The sequence below is a fragment of the Haliotis asinina genome, chromosome 15 (genome assembly GCF_037392515.1).
Source record: "Haliotis asinina isolate JCU_RB_2024 chromosome 15, JCU_Hal_asi_v2, whole genome shotgun sequence".
Lineage (NCBI taxonomy): Eukaryota > Metazoa > Mollusca > Gastropoda > Lepetellida > Haliotidae > Haliotis > Haliotis asinina.
This window is the reverse complement of record NC_090294.1, coordinates 23,691,660-23,711,815: the sequence shown is the minus strand read 5'-3', so window position 1 is coordinate 23,711,815 and position 20,156 is coordinate 23,691,660. Positions and strand designations below refer to the sequence as shown.

The 20,156-nt window shown below is 39.2% G+C and overlaps 1 protein-coding gene across 1 annotated transcript in view; it reads left to right on the top strand.

Moving 5' to 3' along the window:
- LOC137266314 (uncharacterized) overlaps positions 1-20,156 on the top strand; it is a 50,156-nt gene that overhangs the window by 15,831 nt on the left and 14,169 nt on the right. Inside the window, exons 5-16 of the mRNA XM_067801799.1 lie at positions 171-237; positions 2,167-2,419; positions 4,183-4,322; positions 5,957-6,082; positions 6,652-6,856; positions 7,669-8,005; positions 12,503-12,672; positions 13,569-13,696; positions 15,693-15,863; positions 16,454-16,547; positions 17,255-17,464; positions 18,895-19,059. Of these exons, the coding sequence (XP_067657900.1) occupies positions 171-237; positions 2,167-2,419; positions 4,183-4,322; positions 5,957-6,082; positions 6,652-6,856; positions 7,669-8,005; positions 12,503-12,672; positions 13,569-13,696; positions 15,693-15,863; positions 16,454-16,547; positions 17,255-17,464; positions 18,895-19,059 (2,066 nt within the window). The remainder of the gene's footprint in view (positions 1-170; positions 238-2,166; positions 2,420-4,182; positions 4,323-5,956; positions 6,083-6,651; positions 6,857-7,668; positions 8,006-12,502; positions 12,673-13,568; positions 13,697-15,692; positions 15,864-16,453; positions 16,548-17,254; positions 17,465-18,894; positions 19,060-20,156) is intronic.

Sequence of the window (20,156 nt, the reverse complement as noted above, 5' to 3'; positions counted from 1 at the left end):
GTATAATTTCCAACTTAAACAGAGCCTACACATTCTGACCAGGAACCACGCCATTTATCGTTCTGCTTCCTTATGGCCTGCAGCTTTTCAGGGTTAAGGGCAAACAGTGTTGATCACCCAACACAGACATTAATTTCCAGATATTAAAAACCAAATTTTATTCTTGTCAGCTCTGACAGGATCAGATTCCCTGTTGCTCCTGGATGGGAGATTCTACAATGATGGGCTGACGAACAGGTGGGTAGTGGGCTGACGAACAGGTGACTCCTGCCAACTGTTTTATTATCTATCCTTACATTGTTTACCAAAGATAAATATTGCATTTTGTGTGCCCCAAAATAAACAGGGTTTAAATATGATCCATGGCAAGTCATGGAGGCAAACTAGTTTTGGTAGTAAATTGTTTTGGTTTGCTGTTTGCTACAATAATCAACAATGTGATTGCGTGAGTTTAGTTTTATTCCACTTTTAGTAATATTCCAGCAATATTATCGTGGGTGACTGTGCACCTATACATACACTTGAAACAGGCTTCAGAACCAAACTCAGGCCTTGAGAGTTATAAACAAACACTTAACCAATAGGCTACCGCATTCCCCACTGACCGACTTTCCAATTATATGCTCAGAGAGTTATCGGCATCAAGCACATCTTTCCAAACAAGTACGATGCTATACATGAACAAAAGCAAGCTAGCAAACCTGAGTTAAACTTTGATCAAAGTTTGAGGTGTATTTCATGTTCATAGACTCAAACAATGATATCCCCCAAAACCTAACTAAATCATACAAAGAAGCAATGGAATGCAACATTCAACTGTATGAAGTTTATGATACAAAAATTAGTTTTAAATTTTCATATATTTTTTACACATATCTGGGGATAGAGGTATGTTCTTGTTAATTTGTATTTTCATAAAAAATGTTACTGGCATCTGTGCACACAGCCTGTTCCATGCATTTCACATGTAGCAGGAGAATTTGTAAATATAGTGTTTCCTCAATTAAGAATGAATATGCAAGTTGACGAATAAGTGAGTATTATTTTACACATTTTTTTTAGCATTATTTAGCATTACTTAGTATTATTTAGCGTTATTTTGCAAGTCAAGGCAGCAGAAATGGCTTTACATGTACCTCCTTGTTAAATAAGTTGGGCCAAGGGCCTAATGAGCAAACACTTTAACCACTGTGCTACCCAACTGCACCAATTCAGGAAAGAAGGGTACAATGGAACTGTTTGTAATGATTCACTATAGAGGGAATTCAATCACTGATAATTTATTATTATGTGATTCTGAGTACTACTATTCAAGATATATGATGGTGGCTTGTAAATGGTTTAGTCAAGACCAGACAATCCACTGAGTGACAGCATGAGCATTGACAAAGTTACTGAGTCTTACCAGGTGATCCATTCAGTTGTGTTTCAAGGCAAGCATAGTTTCTTAAAGACCTACAGTTGTACCCAATTTTTTATGTTTTATTTATTTTTATTTATACATATTTATATAGCGCCAATATCGAGATCACCTGATCAAAGACGCTTTGTTTTCCTCGATCATTGGATGTCAGTCTCAAATGGCACAGTTGTCAATCTCAGCTCCCTGGGGATCATACAACTCTTGCAGCCACTAGGTGCACAGAGTTCATGTGGCTTTCCCACCCTTTTGAGGTACTCATTCACAGCTGGGTGGACTGGGACACATAGTCACAGTACTTTGTCCAAGGTTACTGCACACTGCTGTACCCTCAACTAGGTGTTTGCATGTATTCATATGGCAACCATCTGGTCACATACCAATGGATTTGTGGGTTCTTTTAATTACACAGGATTGTGTACTGCTCACTAGGGGTCTTGACACTGATATATATTATATGATCGACTTGTATTTCTAAGCATTACTTTCAACGTCATATATATATCACGTATGCATTGTATAGCAACATGCAGTATTTGGGGTAGTCTAATGGTTCAACCACCTGCTCGTCATGTTGAAGGCTTGGGTTCAAATCTCCATATAGGTACAATGTGTGAGATCCATTTCTGGTTATGTTGCTGGAATATTGCAAAAAAAGTGGTGTAAAACATTTTCACTACTTCATTCAAACACTCAGCATAAAAGCACATTCTGTATTACTTTATATATGCTATTTTTGTTGCCAGAGAAATTGAAGAGCTCTTTACTGGTACCTTCCCATCAGTATCATTGGATTCAGAGTGTCGTTGTCCAGTGTCACAACCAAATATTTCAGTTGATGGGCTAACATGTTCAGGAGGTTCCGGAAGCAGTGTTAGAAGATTAACAAAAACATTCAATGATATTGATGCTGTACTGAACAGTAGAGCCTCATCCAAATGGGTTTCCAAGGCAACTGGAGATGTCACAATCATGATTGATCTGCAGAACTCCTTCCAGGTAAGGCCCATAAATAAGTCTTCTATGAGCACCCTACAAAATGCCAAACCAAGCAAGCCAGTTAATAAAAGCAAGGCACAAAAGAGATGATTATGTGAATACAAACATATGAAACAAAAATATGAAAATCTGTTTGTGTTAAATCAGTCTGAAAATCAGCATACTAAATCAAAATATACTTACACAGGCAAGTAATAAATAAAAGATATCTTATACTGACACAACACCCTGATTCATGAATATCTACCACCCTAGTATAAGTTCTGTCATTTGAATCCTGGGCGAATTAATATTGCCCAATCTAAATGAATTTGAAAGTCAATGTTCTTTAGCATTTGAGATGAGAAGCTTTTAATTGATGATGATTCATTCAGTGCTTCACGTGATTATTAAAAAAAATTAGAGACCTTCACACTGATTGGCTGGTGTCAGATCTTAAGGCAGAGTCTTATCTTATTTATAAGTAATGAACAAATCTTAGACTAACATCTAGTCGATTAAGTCAACATGCTTTACATATGACAGTACCAAATTATATTAATTAACTAAAATGAAATGCAGCGGAGAAACTTTCTTCATTTTCAGGAACTCTTGTAATCTAGACTTGCCTCATATTCTAGACTTTCATGGACTATATTGGGTGCCAGTATATCTGTTTCAGGGTCTGTACATCCTCGATATCTCCAGGGTATACATTCTGATAAGTCTCCACTATACCCTGAATGCATCTGGGGCTCTGCCTGATAAATTTATTACCTCCCTTTGCTGGCTCCGCATTCTTACAGTAGCCAATCAGCTAGGCTGTCGTTATAACCGAGCTTGCCAGTGTCAACAAAGGTAGCGGTCACAACTGCAAGAGTTTGCTATGATTTTAGGGAAATCATACAAACAAATTGACAGGTCCAAAACTTTAAAACAACATATATACAGGAACTCCTTCTACCTCTTCCAGAGAATCTCTGCATGGTTTCTGTTGCCAACTTTAATCAGTTAGATAATTTAAAAAACGAAAGTGAGTTGTGATGGTTCGCTCAACTTCCCAGCGTAGACACCTAATTGGATAAAATCACAGCCAAGGGAGGTAATAAATTTATCGAGCAGAGTTGTAGATGAGTCCAGGGTATAGTGGAGACTTATCGGAACATATACCCTGGAGACATCAAGAATGGGGTCTGTATGGCAGACATAGTACCTTGTAGTGTTGGGAATTGGTTGAAATCTCACAATTGATGATTGCTCCATTACCAATGAACAATCGTAGAAAAAGTTGTTTAGAGTCATTTTTCAGATTTTACTATCCAGGTTAGTATTGCCGATATATGTGACATGATGCAACTTGCTACTTGAAAGTGATAACTAATACATGTATATCATGAACATAAACATCCTGCAGTCTTCTTGAAATGTTCAGTCATGACTTTTCAGTTAGTGAATTGAGTTTCCTAAGAATTAAACAAATATTCAGGTGCTGACAACTTTGGAGATATGTTCCATCATTAACTGTTTCAAAGACTATAACAATAGTTCCAAAATCATTTGTGTTCAATTATGAGAAGATGCGATTGACTGCTTGGTCGTTTGGTCATGGTGACCAGTCTTTGATTATTTCAATTGATCGGACCACCTCCAGTACCTTGGTGCATGGTTTGCTAAATACAAAGTTTGTTCCTAATCCAACATAAACTCTACATAGTGTTATATTGTTCTTAACATACTGCAGGATATCCTATCAATACTCATCCCTAATGGTGTTACTGTTTCAGGTTACAGATGTAACGGTAACATTTAGTTCCAATAGTTCATTGCCCACAAGAACAGAATGGAGCTTTGAGTCACAGGGTCAGCAGAGTGGAGTGGACTCATCTCGGTACACACTGAACTCAACCTCCTGTCGCATAAAGAGGTACCTCAGCTGTTTTGTAGAGTTCAACAATAAAATGGGGGTCACCATGTCATGCATGCAAATACTGTGCATGTCGTAGAATTTACACCTTAATACAATAATTCAAGTTCTTTTGGCGGATTATTTATTATTATATATTTTAAATCACAACCATGAATCATTTGTTTTCAATTTTGCACATCGAAGATGGGGTATTATTGGGAATGAGTGAATGAATACAATGGAAAGTTGTCTACACTGGGATATAATATCAGTCCCGTTTGTGGCTTGTACATGTTTCATCAGCTTCATAATCTGGCACATTGTCTAAACTGGATTATTTCTTCAGTCCTAGTGAGTGCTGGTTTAGACAGAGTCCATTGTATTGTTTTATGTGACATCAGATTTTTTCCATTGTTGGACAGAAACAGATTGGAAGTGAGAGGTGATGATGTAGTCCAGAGGTTGAAGCTTTTGCTTATGACATCTGTAACACTGAATGTTCCCACAGTGGTTACACCAGGTTACACCAGAAATGGTCTTCACACATTATACCCATGAGTGAACACGTTTACCACTAGGCTGCCTCAAAACAGTCTGTGCATGGAATTCTTATCTGGTGCCACCAGTTTTGTTTATAGGGAGGAGACTTTTGATGTCACATAAAACAATTTCAGCTCCAATAATATATTCAATGAGTGAGTATTTAGTTTTACACCACTTTAAGCAATACTCCAGCAATACTACATCAGGGGAGACCAGACATGGGCTTCACACACTGTACCTATGTGGGGAATCAAACTCGGCTCTTCAGCAGGACAAATGATTGCTTTACCCACTAGACTACCCCACCACCACTAATAATGTATTGAAGGTTGACAATATGAGCATCAAAACTTGCTTTGGGGAAAAATGTCCCCCCTATGTGGGGAATCAAACTCGACTCTTCAGCAGGACAAATGATTGCTTTACCCACTAGACTACCCCACCACCCCTAATAATGTATTGAAGGTTGACAATATGAGCATCAAAAATTCCTTTGGGGGAAAATGTCCCAAAATGGTCAGATCTGCCACAAATCAGGCGCTAACCTGCCCGCAGGTTGTGAAAGAATTTTTCATCTGAACTGTAAAAGATAATGAATAAGTTGCCGTATAGCAGCATTATACAATTAACATTTACCAGATGTTGCTGTTACATGTGCTTGCTGACTATGTTGCTACTCCACAATATTTGAGCATTGTTTATTATATTGACATCTGTCTGTAAATAGTCACTGTGTGTAACATATGTTATATATAAGATTACACTTTCTCAGTAAAGTATACATTTAAGTGCTTTTGTTGTGTTGAGTCCCGTCCGGGACTTGAACCCAAACTGTAGGATCAGGCACATAATCGGTAGTAAACAAAGTCAGCAATCTCACCCACTCCTCAGCTGCAGCTTTCACACAAAATGGAAGTCGGACAAGTGGGATATTTAAGATCACAGACTCTGTCTACCTCTCTGATTAGTGTATATTGGCACAGTTCACATGGTTGAAAGCTATGAACACAAATGTCATTTAGAAAGTGGTCAAATGTGACACATTCACAACTGTTGCAGTGTTTTATACATTAACATGTTAGTTTCCTACCATCCATTATGTTTTTCAGTGACCTACCACCAGATTATCAAGCGTTTAACACGACAGTTGCTGAGAAAATCATAATGAAATTCATTGGAAGATCCTCTGGAACCGTTCAAAACCTGATCATCTCAAGTGTTATCATCTCAGGAACGTGAGTCTTCTTGCCCTTGACGGAATATGAGTGAGTGAGTGAGTGAGTGAGTGAGTGAGTGAGTGAGTGAGTGAGTGAGTGAGTGAGTGAGTGAGTGAGTGATCATGGTGGGTTTTCATCATTGCTGTCATCATACTGTGTTGATTCCATTACCGCATTTGTAAGAAACAAATGAGCAAGCCAAGAAAAATATCACTGCCCTGAGAACAATGATATGGCACTTAAAGGCACACTATGACACCATACTTCTCTGAAAGTCAGTATTGCTTTTTTCATTAGAACTTTAAACTATCAGCTCCCAGCAAAGCTATCATATAATTTATTAAAAAAGAAATATGTATTAAGATTACAATATGAAAATAAAAAGTTTTGATTGTATTAATGAAAAGTTGCATTAAATGCAGTTAAATTGACCTAATTTACAAATGTCCAGATAAATCCATCGACAGGTAATCATAATATTAAGGTTCAGCCAAATTAGCGTTCACATGACAAGGTTTCTGGATTGAGAGGGTGTGTACTGATGAGGTTTTATCAGTATTAATGTTTAAATCCACTGTTGGCACCAGGTGTGATTGTGACGGGGCAGCCACAGCATGTACACTGCCTGCAGGATCAAATGCTTCCTACACATGTACGTGTCTTAACCGGACTGAAGGTGACCACTGTAGGTCATGTGCCAATGGCTACTACCGAGAGGAAACTGGGTTTGGATGTACTCAGAGTTGTGACTGTGACCTTGACGGCAGAAATCCTACCAGGAACTGCAAAGTGGTGAGAGAAATTCATCCAGTTCCTTGTGGTTTCTTAAAGATTTACCCTTGAATTTTCAGGGTGATCAGAAGATTGTCTAGTTCATGTTAGAAAATTTACAGATTGCCACCTTACACCTGAAATATTGTTAACTGTGGCTTTTGAAAAAAAACCCTCTCCACTCCCTGACCCATGATGGCCTGGTCGTCAGCAGCCCATGCTTGTCATAAGAGGCGTCCAATGGATCAGAATTGCTGCCTTGCTTGACACGTGATCATATCCCAACTGTGTAGTTTGACGCTGAAGATGTCATTCACCAGATCGTCTGGTTCAAACTTGATTATTACAGACTGCCATCATATAGCTGGAATATTGCTGACTGTGGCAACAGACAATAAACAAACAAACCTCATAGATGAATGTATGAACTATTAGTCATGGGTTATCTGTATATGCCATGTGGTATATATATCTAAGTGATATGTAATACTGGGAGTTCCAAGCCTTCTCGTGTCTTAGCTTCGGCAGTCTACTTAAACAAAGGATGTACCGGTATGTGTTGTGATGTGACCATATATGATGCTGCTGGTAAAATTTTGAAAAACAATGGAACAGTTGGAACAATTATTAGTATGATACAGCAGTTACTATGGTCGCTGAGAATGACCAAAATAAATGGCCCTATATCTTATAATGACCCAAAGAATATTATGACTTGTTACAGTTGATCACAGACAGACAGACAGACAGACAGACAGACAGACAGACAGACAGACAGACAAGACGCACCAGGACCAAATTCTCCCCAGTCTACATCAAGTTAACTGTTTCAGGTTGGGGGAGAATGTGTGTGCAAGTCTAACGTGGAAGGAGAGCGATGTGACACCTGCAAACCACTGACGTATAACATCACTGAGAGCAACCCGGATGGGTGTACCAGGTCAAACTGTGACTCCAGAGGCAGTTCCTCTTGCAACAACGAAACCGGGGAATGCCACTGCAGGACAAATGTAGTAAATTCCAACTGTTCGGGATGCAAGGAAAAACACTACTGGACATCTCAGACTGGATGTTTGGCATGTGAATGCGATCCTAAAGGAACTACAGAGGCCAGCAGTTTAGTCTGTGATGTTGAAACTGGTCAGTGTGCCTGCAAACAAAATGTTCAAGGTAAGGTTATAAACTACATGTAATATGATTCAAAGGACTGCTAAATTTCTCCCTCACAGTATTTGAAAGTACTGTATATTATACTGATTTTGAAAAAATAAGTTTAGGAAAATACGTTTAAATGAAGGCACGATGTCAGACATTCTAGTTTGATCTATATATGTATGTAAACTGTGGACATGCACTTACTATCATTTCCTATTTATTCATTAAAAGACTCATCATCATTATCCCGATTGACTTGCCTGAAATCAATAACTGAACTTTGAGATAAACAGCTTCCAAACAGATAATGGGGATATGGTGGGCGAGCTGGCTAAGGCGCCAGGCTAATGATCCAGCGAGGATGAGGTTTCAGTATCAAGCCCACCTGTGACCGGGTGTAAAATCCTTGGAGTCAGCTTTGTGTGCAGACTCTTTCAGTGTTGTCACAACCCCTAGTGTACCGTACACAACCCTGTGCACAACCCACGAATCCGTTGGTATATGACCTGATGGTGGCCACATGAACACGTGCATACACCTAGTTGCGGGCACAGCAACGTGCAGTAAACTTGGACAAAGTACTGTGACTATGTGTCCCAGTCCACCCAGCTGTCAATTGGGTACCTCGTTAGGATGAGAGAGCCACAGTAAACTCGGTGCGCCTAGTGGCAGCAAGAGTTGTATACTCCCCAGGGAGTTGAGATTGAAATACAATGTGTTGTTGAGATTGACATCCAGTGATCGAGGGAAAAATACCAGCGCCTTGAGCATGCACTAGTGCGTGGATATGTGTGCTATATAAATATCCTATATCTATCTATAATACTTGCCATCTATGGAATGTATGGAATGGAATGTCACACGTGGTTTTGTCAGTGTTTGCTTAACTGGTTCAATCACAAGATGTAAGGAGGATATTTATAAAGAGCACTCCAAGGGACATAATGTTCGGCCAGTAGAGGACACAAGCTTCAATATAATAGCAACATTGCAATAATTCATTGGAACTTTTTAATTTAACTTTTTATTGTAATACAAATGCATAATTTTAAAAACAAATAATCATGGTAGCTTGCCTAAGGGTAACCGTTATTGTGTAAAATACCTTTTAAATAATATATAACAATTGATATCATTCATTAAGGCCCTGGTGCCTTATAATAGATCTCCGTGGGGTGCACGGTATAGTGAGTGTGTTGATATCACATGGCTGATTTTCCTGGAAAGTATGTCCATTTCACGTATTGCACGCGCGCTGCCCGCAATACCTGTCTTGTGCAGAACACATGGTTCATACTTACAAACGTCTCATTCTGCACAGCGATCCTTCATACCTAGTGGATAAAAATGCCAAGCTAGAGAGCAAAGAGTTGCAGGTTTGAAACCAGATGTTGCCACCATATGTTGGAAGTTTCCAGTAATGTGATATTCTGCAATTAGTGATAGCAAGACAAAAGTATTTCAAAGCTTTGATTTAGAAATTATCAAAGTCAAATCCAAGGTATTTACAAATCACATCCCCGGTATTACAATACACATCCCGGCGATTTACAAATCGCATCTCGGGGACTTACAATACAACGTATTGTAACCATATCTTGAAAAGAGTCTGTCTGACATGACCGTTATATGTGACCCAGGCTGATAGGTGTAAATAACTGAGTATGGACAAGACAATCCATCAATAGATCCACATAACTGGATTATGATGACACACTTCGAACAAGTCAGTGAGCATGACCAATCGATCCACCTAGTCGTGTCTCAGAATAAGCATGGGCTCCTGAAAGTCAATCATCACAGACTCCTTGTCATAAATATCACTATTCATTGACATGGTAGACGTGTGTCATTATATCCCATCTAAGTAGATGCTAGTTGTTAGAGTCAACCTCCTTGTAGAAGTGGTCATACAGACATGGGTTTATATTTCTTAAAGTCACTTTGTAACATATGTTAACTTTGGGATCACACTTTCCAAGTACAGTACAGATTCTAGTACATGTTCTTTGTTTTGGTTGAGTCCTGTTTGGAATTTGAACCCACACTCTCAGAATCAGGCACCTAATCATCAGCACACAAAGTCATCTGCCTAACCTGCTCAGCCACCACGACTTCCAGGTGATTAGGTACTTGACTCTGAGGGTGTGGGTTCAAATCCGAGATCATCCACCACCAGGACTCCCGGATTCAAACCCACTCTGTCAGAGTGAGGCATCTACTTGCCAGCAAAGTCAGCAATCTAACCCGCTCATCCACTGTGCCTTTCACAAGATGGAAGTCTGACAACTGGTAGTGTACATCTTATATGTTGTGAATTTCACTGACAAGTGTATACTGGCAGAGCTCTACAGTCAGTAGCATGTATGGAAGCCCATCAGTGCCAGAAAGTATGGGTTTTTCACTTTCATAGAAGCCAGGGAGAGTTCACTTGCGAAATTCAGTTCATCTTGAATTTTCAAAATAATGTTGTGAATTAAAATTACTATGCTAAATTCTGAGCAAATTGTGGTGAACTGTCAAGATGATAAAAAAGGCATAGGGCTGATGGTCTTTAGTTGGTTTGCCTAGTTTATTGTTTGTTGTGTAACACTGCACACAGCCAATTTCCAGCTACACTGACCCAAAAAAGAAACGCATAGCTGAAATCTCATTTTTAAAGTAGATTTTTTCGGAAAATATGGAATGGAATGACAATTAATGTAAATATTAAGTGTTTTTATAGTCAATACAACCAAAACAGACAAACAAACACAACCTCTGGTGATTATTCGCCACACCACAGCACCTTGAAAACGCTTTGTATAATCTGCACGTGGGAAAATCTGAAAGCATTATGCACGTGCAAATGCAGGATCTCAATCTTGATTATGATGGCTATAAAAGGGGACAGGTCCTGTTGCGATTCATTCTTCGAATTTCTTTCTATGCGACGCGAAAAATGCCAAGGTTAAATGAAGAAAACAGAAATAGAGCCATTGGACGTCTGGAAGCTGGGGAAAGTCAGTCATCAGTTGCCAGACGTCTGAATGTGAGGCAGAGCACGATTTCCCGTCTCTGGCAACGATACACGCAACACAACTCGACCAGAGACCGTCCAAGGAGTGGGAGACCAAGGGTGACAACTCCAGCACAAGACCGCTACATCCGGGTGCTTCATCTGCGTAATCGGGCCGTCACTGCTACGTATACCGCTGATCACGTTCCTGGGCTGCGTAGAGTCTCTCCACAAACCATCAGGAATCGCCTAAGAGAGCATGGAATTCGACCTATGCGACCTCATGCAGGACCTGTTCTGCATCCCCATCACCGTCGTGCACGTCTTCAGTGGTGCAGGAACATTCGGGCATGGAACCTCTTGAATTGGAGGAGGATCTGGTTCAGCGATGAGTCACGTTTTCTGCTGTACAGACATGATGGAAGGATGCGTGTTTACAGACGTCGAAATGAGAGATATGCTCGACAGTGCGTTCGTGAGGTCAACAGACACGGTGGTGGAGGTGTAATGATGTGGGGAGGCGTATCTATGAACGGCAGGACACAGTTGGTGCATGTGCAAGGGAATCTCAATGCTGTACGCTACCGGGATGAAATTCTGAACCGTCATGTTGTTCCTACAATTGACGCTAGAAGGGAAATTTTCCAGCACGACAATGCAAGACCGCACACAGCACGCATTACCACGGATTTCCTTGCCAACAACAACATTACAGTTCTTCCATGGCCCTCAAAATCGCCAGATTTGAACCCAATTGAACATTTATGGGACCAATTGGGTAAACGGTTACGACGTCGACAGCCACAGCCACAGACACGTCTACAGTTGGTGAATGCGTTGCGAGATGAGTGGAGAAGAATCCCACAAAGGCAGATACGACGTCTTATACAGTCAATGCCCAGGCAATGCAGAGCAGTGATTGATGCCCGTGGTGGTCACACCAGATACTGACTTTCTCACTATGCCATGGAAAATAGAGACGCTTAATACCACTGTGAATGATTGTATCTGTCTTGACACACATTTGTTAATACCCGTGTGAATTATCATTGCTCAAGTTCCATTACTTTTTGTGCAATTTAAGTTAATAAATCATCTCTCATAACATTGGATTTTCACCTATGCGTTTCTTTTTTGGGCCAGTGTAAATGTCGGTGGGCTGTGATTAACTGAACCTTGACCAGACAATCCAGTGATGAACTTCATGAGTATCGATCTATGCAAATGAGATACAATGACATGTGTCTGACTACCCGAACCTGTTCGTCACCTGTTACGTCAAGCGTGGGTTGATGGAGACCTGAGTTCTAACCCAGATCTTCATGACTTGATTTGTCTAGTCATGATTCAAATAACTAGCCACTCATATGATAAATGGAATACTGGTGATTTAATCTAAGCATGTGCAAATTCCATCCCCACTGTTTCTTTGAAATTTGTTTCTACTTTTATATGTGATGATATGTTCCTTCTCAGACTAATGTGAACTGGCTGGTACTGTTTGTCTTGTCCAGATCGCCACTGTGGTCAGTGCAAGGATGAGTTCTATGGCCTCAGTATGACCAACCCTAATGGATGCTCAGCCTGTCAGTGTCACATGATGGGGACCTCAAACGGAACGTGTGACAAAGGTTCATCAGGACAGTGTCAGTGTCGAGGGGATGATATCACCAACAGAACATGTGTAAGATACAAAACCTGTGTTAGCTAGTCTAGTTTGATCTTTTATCAGTCACATTTAACACAGCACTGTCCTAATACGCACTACAATGGAAGCTGTCTAAACCGACACTCATTTAAAGGAATTATCCAGTTTAGACAACGTGTCGAATTGTAGAGCTGATGAAAAATGATGAATTGTTAGAATAAATTTCACTAATGCTGCATTGCTGTGTCTTCTTTTGATGTATCTTACATATGTTTATGATAATTTGGATTATGTATCATTTCTCTATTAATAATAACTTGTGTTTTTGACAATAATTGAAAATATATCAATAATTCATTGAAAACATGTCAAAGTTTAAGGCTGGATCTAGAAATGAATTAGTTAAGATTAGAATATTCCCTCATATAAATCTTAAAGGATAGTTTATTTGAATTGAAAATAATGATTTCTGCAGATAGAGAACCTGCAGATAGTTCCCTTTCGTTTTCTCCAAACATACTCACTGTCTCTCAAAAAATTGATCTTTTGTGCATCTCACATTTAAACAATATATTTGAAACAGACAGTAGAGTGAATCTTTTTGTTAGGGTAGGTTATTTTAGATAAAGAGGTAGATAATCAATTCTTAACTAAAATCTCAAAATATAATAATTTTTCCAGAATTTCTGCATGAATGTTTTATACAAAGACTTGCGGCACAATATTTAGGTAAGTGAGTTTAGGGGTATGCAACTTTCCGCAAATATGCACCACTATGGCTTAGGACACCTGAAAAGTGCTTCACACATTGTACCCATGTTGGGAACTGAACCCGGATCTTCGTCCCGACAAGTGAACGCTTTAATCATTAGGCAAGCCCTCTGCCCTCTAACAGAAAATATGCAAGACTTACGTTACTGCTTTTTTTTCAGACACCATCTGTGACAAAGGTGGTGCCACTGTTTGGGCCAGTGGCTGGTGGCACTGTGGTGACAATATCTGGCCATTACTTGGTTAATAGTTCTGTTGCTATAGGAACCACCGAACTTACTGCTACCAAGTAAGTATGACAATTTTACTGGGATGGATAGTAACTGAGAATTATGACCAACAAAAATAGTGGTACAGTAAAGTTCACTTATAACGTACACGCTTACAATGAATTGCCGGTTACAACAAAAAAATTCAGAAGTCCCGACTGCTTTCCTATATATTTTTATGAATTAACTACCATATACACCGAACACTGATAGTACAAATTATCTGTTACAACAAACAAATTGACAGGTCCCTCTGTGCTATTTCACGCGTTGACTGACATGTTTACAGCGAATAGCTGATCCGAAACCACTCGCGTGTCATCTCACGTGTCACCAATTAGCTTGTGAAAACAAACAGGCTTCCTCACATGGGATCAAGGGGATAATAAAATAAATTTACCTGTGAACTTTTATCGTTTATTTTATCTTGTTAATCTTGTTGACATTGTCAAGGTATAAATAGCGATCTGGGAAGTCATTCTTTCAAGTCAGCATGGAAGGCTTGTCACAGAAACGTAAAGCTCTAGATCTCGACACAAAATACCAGATCATCCAAGCTGTAGATGCAGGCGGTAAATCCAAGACTGACATTGCAGCAGAATTTAAAATTCCCAAGTCCACATTAAGCACCATACTTAAAGACAAGGAGGCGATCATCACAAAGCTGCAGTCAGCCGAATATGGAAGCAGTCGGAAGAGAATTCGAGTTTCCAGTTTTGGAGATATTGACAAAGGTCTATAATTTCCGAATATTCACAAACATTCCCGAATCGCTTAGAATGAACTTCGCTTACAATGAACTGAAAACAACAGTCCCTTTGAGTTCATTATAAACGAATATTACTGTACATGTAGCAATAACCCCACTGAAGTGTTGCTTGCCCGTTGCAATTTTAAATTCATACAGAAAGGACAACTGCACAATCATATTTTTGCTCCAACACCACTGACTTTTTATATTCTGCATGATGCAACCGTATATTTTGTTTAGCACTATCCTGTTAAACGTATACATGTACTAATCTGTGTCAACTTTTTACCTGCAGAGACATTTAAACATGCAAGCCTTGCTTTTTTACAAAACTGTGAAATAAAAATATGTTTAAACCATGTTACTTGCCCTCATCATACTTTCTCAGTAAAGTACAGATTCTAGTACTTTTTGGGTCAAGTCCCATCTGGGATTCCAACTCACTCAGCCACTGGGTCTTCCACAAAAATGGAAGTCTGGCAAGACCTTTAGATTGACAGGTTGATGCTGATGACCTTCTCTATTTCTTTTGTATGCATGGGATTTGGATACACCCTGTAAATTACCATTTGGATTTGAGTCCCTCACCTGTGCTAGATTCATGATGGAGATCATGTTCTAATCCCGGATTTGCCCTGATCTATTAGCCTGTCAGTATCCCACCCCCATCCCCCACACCACACCCTCTCTCCCTTTCTCTCTCTTTCTCTCCCTTTCTCTCCCTTTCTCTTTCTCTCTATCTTTCTCTATGTCTCTCTTTCTGATCTGTCTGTCAGCATCCTAACCCCCACCACACCACACCCTCTCTCTATCTTTCTCTATGTCTCTCTCTCTGATCTAAGTCTGTCAGCATCCCACCCCACACCACATCACACCCCCTCTCCCTTTCTCTCTATCTTTCTCTATATCTCTCTCTGACCTAAGTCTGTCAGCATCCCACCCCCACCACACCCCCTCTCCCTTTTTCTCTCTTTCTCTATGTCTCTCTCTGACCTAAGTCTGTCAGAGAGTCCCCACCACAACACACCCCTCTCCCTTTCTCTCTATCTTTCTCTATGTCTCTCTCTGACCAAAGTCGGTCTGCATCCCACCACTACCCCACTCTCTCTCTTTCTCTCTCTCTTTCTCTATCTCTATCTCTCTCTCTTTATCTCTTTCTCTTTATCTCTGTGTCTATTTCTCTCTGTCTCTCTCTGTCTCTCTCAGTCTCTCTCTCTCTCTCTTTCTTCTATCTATCTAATGTTACTTGTTTTTTTGTGTTCCAGATCAGATACTCAGCTTATCATCAACACTCCAGGACCAGGTGCTCCTGGATCTCAAACTCTGACTGTTACCTGGAATTCCAGTTCAACATTAACATACACTTTTCAATTTACCTACAAACCAAACCCCATACTAGCTGCAGAAAACCCGACATCAGCAACAGCTGCTCAAAGGTGTTGTTATGTTGTAACATTGCACTTTGTGTCACACTACCTTTTGTGCAGTTGAAAACAAAAACGTGCACTTATTAATAAATCTCATTATTTTTATTACTCCACTCCACACCCAAAACACTCACACACTAACTCTGTTTTAGCAATACTCACATTATGAAGACATAATCTGGTTTAGACAATGTGCCGGATGGTAGAGCTGTAGATAAATGACTTGCAGGGTTGGACAGATGCCGGTTTTGACAGCTTCTAAGTCTCTATTTAACATGATTTGATACAACGGGACTCTAACAAGGGTATAGTAATGTACAGGTGCATTGTACTATAACACAATGACGATGTCTTGCACTATATGCTCAGTGTGTCTAAATAATAATGAACTAGGTTTTGGCTTTGGAAAAACATCACCTCTCATGGCACCAGTGCCAACCTTCATTTCTAGCACTTTTTATCTAGAGGACAAATGACTGTTTCTTATCATTAACCTTTGTGACATAAATTTTTTAGGATGACAGCAATTTATGGGAAGGGGATGGGGGATGTCTCAAAACTTAATATATCATTTTATTTATCTGTCCTTTTCTCCACAGTGGTGGGTGTTATGTGACTCTGGCTGGCTTGAATCTCAACAGTGTCTACAAGCCGAGGATGATGGTGAATGCCTCGGGAGAAGCATCATATTCAGTAAGGATTACACTCTTGGAATATTTGAACTGTGAAGGGCCTTGAAATATTTTTCAAGAGAGGCTATTTATTTGGTAAATATGAACAATTAAATTTGAGGGTAAAACCATGAAGACGAGAGACTTGGTCTTTCACAATGTATTTTTATAAATCCATTTCTTTTCTGTAACAAAAAACCTTCAGGTGAGTGAGTATTTATCATCACATCAGTAATCCTTCAGGTATACTGCGATGAGACACCCATGCTTAAGGGAGTGAGTTAGTATTTATCATCACATCAGCAATGCTTCAGGTATATCGTGATGAGACCCCCACCCTTAAGTGAGTGAGTTAGTATTTATCATGACATCAGCAATGCTTCAGGTATATTGTGATGAGACCCCCACCCTTAAGTGAGTGAGTTAGTATTTATCATCACATCAGTAATCCTTCAAGTATATCGTGATGAGACACCCACCCTTAAGGTTATAGGAGGGTCAGTTCCCACCAAGGAGGTATTTAAAATCTCAAACGTCTGGTACGTAGGTGCAGCAGCAAAATGAGTAATTTCAACAAACCCTACAATTAGAGACGTCATGTTGATTTCTTGGAAGTAAGAACAACAGGTTTCAAATGGAAATTGATGGCATCAAATTTTCAATGGGACAACATCAAATTTTTTAAACATTTGAGGTTATTTCTCTTATACACTTTTCTTTCCATTACAGGACTGTACGCCAGAATCTTCGGGGAAGAGCATGAAATGTGCAACTCCTGCAGTAGTTAGTCTGAATGGAAGTGTGGCCCCTGTTTATGTTTTATTCGACAGCTATATCATCCATCAACAGCTGAATCTCACGCTCATTCAGGATGCTGTGATTAATACAGGTCTTTTCTTGGAATTTGCACCACCATTTGAAAAAACTATAACAATTACGGTAAGTTGCAAAATGCATGATAAAAATGCTAGTCCATATAGTGCATTGTTCATGCACATTGCATGTTCAAAACGTTGATATATTACCCATGGCCAACAAGTACAGAACACTCCCTGAGGGAGAATACAACTAGTCATCTTGTCACTGTACATCCTAACTACCTATCTAAAAACACAGTGTTCAAGTGAATAAAAACCGTATCTTGCTGTGTATAGTGTAACCCCACATATAAATTGACTGACACATCCCTGTTTCACCTCCTATCACACTCTCCCTATTTTCCTCTACAGTCACCCTCTCCCTGTTTTCCTCTCCAATCACCCTCTCCTTATCCGTAGGCAGTTGCTCTACCACACGGCCGTCAGGCCGATGAAGGTGGAGGGGTTAAATTTTCTACTTATAGTTACTGTCATTAAATTGATTTTACGCATGTTTCAGTTATTGTTATGTGGCTTCATTAAATGATCATCTACATTGTCATTATCCATCATTGATGGTATATATGTTAGAGAAAACACTTTTCCTCGGTTTTGGTAGACAATGTAAAACCATCGGGGTCGGGAAATCCCGAGGAGCGGAGCCTCCCCTCCAGTTTAACATTGCCTACCAAAACCTCGGAGGAGTGTTTTGTCCCATACATCACCCTCTCCCTATTTTCCCCTCCAGTCACCCTCTCCCAGTTTTCCACTCTGATCACCTTCTCCCTGTTTTCCCCTACAATCAGCTTCTCCCTGTTTTCCACTCCAATCACCCTCTCCCTATTTTCCCCTCCAGTCACCCTCTCCCAGTTTTCCACTCTGATCACCTTCTCCCTATTTTCCCCTCCAGTCACCCTCTCCCAGTTTTCCACTCTGATCACCTTCTCCCTGTTTTCCCCTACAATCACCTTCTCCCTGTTTTCCACTCCAATCACCCTCTCCCTGTTTTCCCCTACAATCACCCTCTCCCAGTTTTCCCCTACAATCACCCTCTCCCAGTTTTCCCACTCCAATCATCTCTCCCTGTTTTCCACTCCAATCACCCTCTCCCAGTTTTCCCACTCCAATCATCTCTCCCTGTTTTCCTCTCCAATCACCCTCTCCCTGTTTTCCCCTACAATCACCCTCTCCCTGTTTTCCTCTCCAGTCACCCTCACCCTTCCTCACCCTCTCCCTGCTTCCTAATTTTACTGTTGCTAAATGTTTGAACTGACATCAAAATTTCATAAGCTGAGGAAACAGGTTCACAGAAATTTATTTATCATCACAATGTTTTGGATAAATTCTTTCCATCTTCCCTAACATGTAAGTAGTTTGAATTTACTTCCTGTGTGTTAAACAAACATCCAGTGTAACTTATCACTTAGTACATTAGTTGTACTTAAACAGATTTGTTATGATGAGTAAATTGAAACTATTTTCTCTACAAATAAAGTTATTTTACTGTTACAGGGAGGAAGAATTGGTACAGACTGTCACAGACGTGATTACAGGGTTGTCATTGGTGATGATGTTGACTGCTCCATCACCAGCTTTTCAGAGACTAGCATTGAGTGTGAGCCTCCCAGCTCCACACCGGTTACTACTTCTATAGACAATAGAAAGTACAAGATCAGGGTAAGAACAGTGAGTGAGTGAGTGAGTGAGTGAGTGAGTGTAATTTCAAGCCACTTTTAGCAACATTCCAGCAATATCACAGTGGGGGACACCGGAAATGGACTTCACATATTGGACCCATGTGTAGAATCGAACTCAGGCCTTCTTCATGATGAGCAAACACTTTTACCACCAAGCTACTCCACCACCCCAGAATACTTAGTGGGTTGTCAGAAACACATGTGCTGTGCAGGTCCAGTCTTCTGAAAATTTCATAAAAATTGATTTTTATGAACTAAAACTAGTCTGGTTACATAAGTAGTTATTTTATAGTACACACTATTTATCTGTATCTTGTACCCACTGGGAAAAGTCATGTGGTTATTAAATGTCTAGCACCTCACTGGCAGCTGGGATTATCCAGGATAACATGATTTTTGTAGCGCTATGAGCATTCACCTAGTGACTGGAGTGTATAATAATACATATATATAATATATGGAGTGTATAATAATACATATATATAATATATGGAGTGTATAATAATACATATATATAATATATGGAGTGTATAATATATACATATATATAATATATGGAGTGTATAATATATACATATATATAATATATGGAGTGTATAATAATACATATATATAATATATGGAGTGTATAATAATACATATATATAATATATGGAGTGTATAATATATACATATATATAATATATGGAGTGTATAATATATACATATATATGATATATGGAGTGTATAATAATACATATATATAATATATGGAGTGTATAATAATACATATATATAATATATGGAGTGTATAATATATACATATATATAATATATGGAGTGTATAATATATACATATATATAATATATGGAGTGTATAATAATACATATATATAATATATGGAGTGTATAATAATACATATATATAATATATGGAGTGTATAATAATACATATATATAATATATGGAGTGTATAATATATACATATATATAATATATGGAGTGTATAATATATACATATATATAATATATGGAGTGTATAATAATACATATATATAATATATGGAGTGTATAATAATACATATATATAATATATGG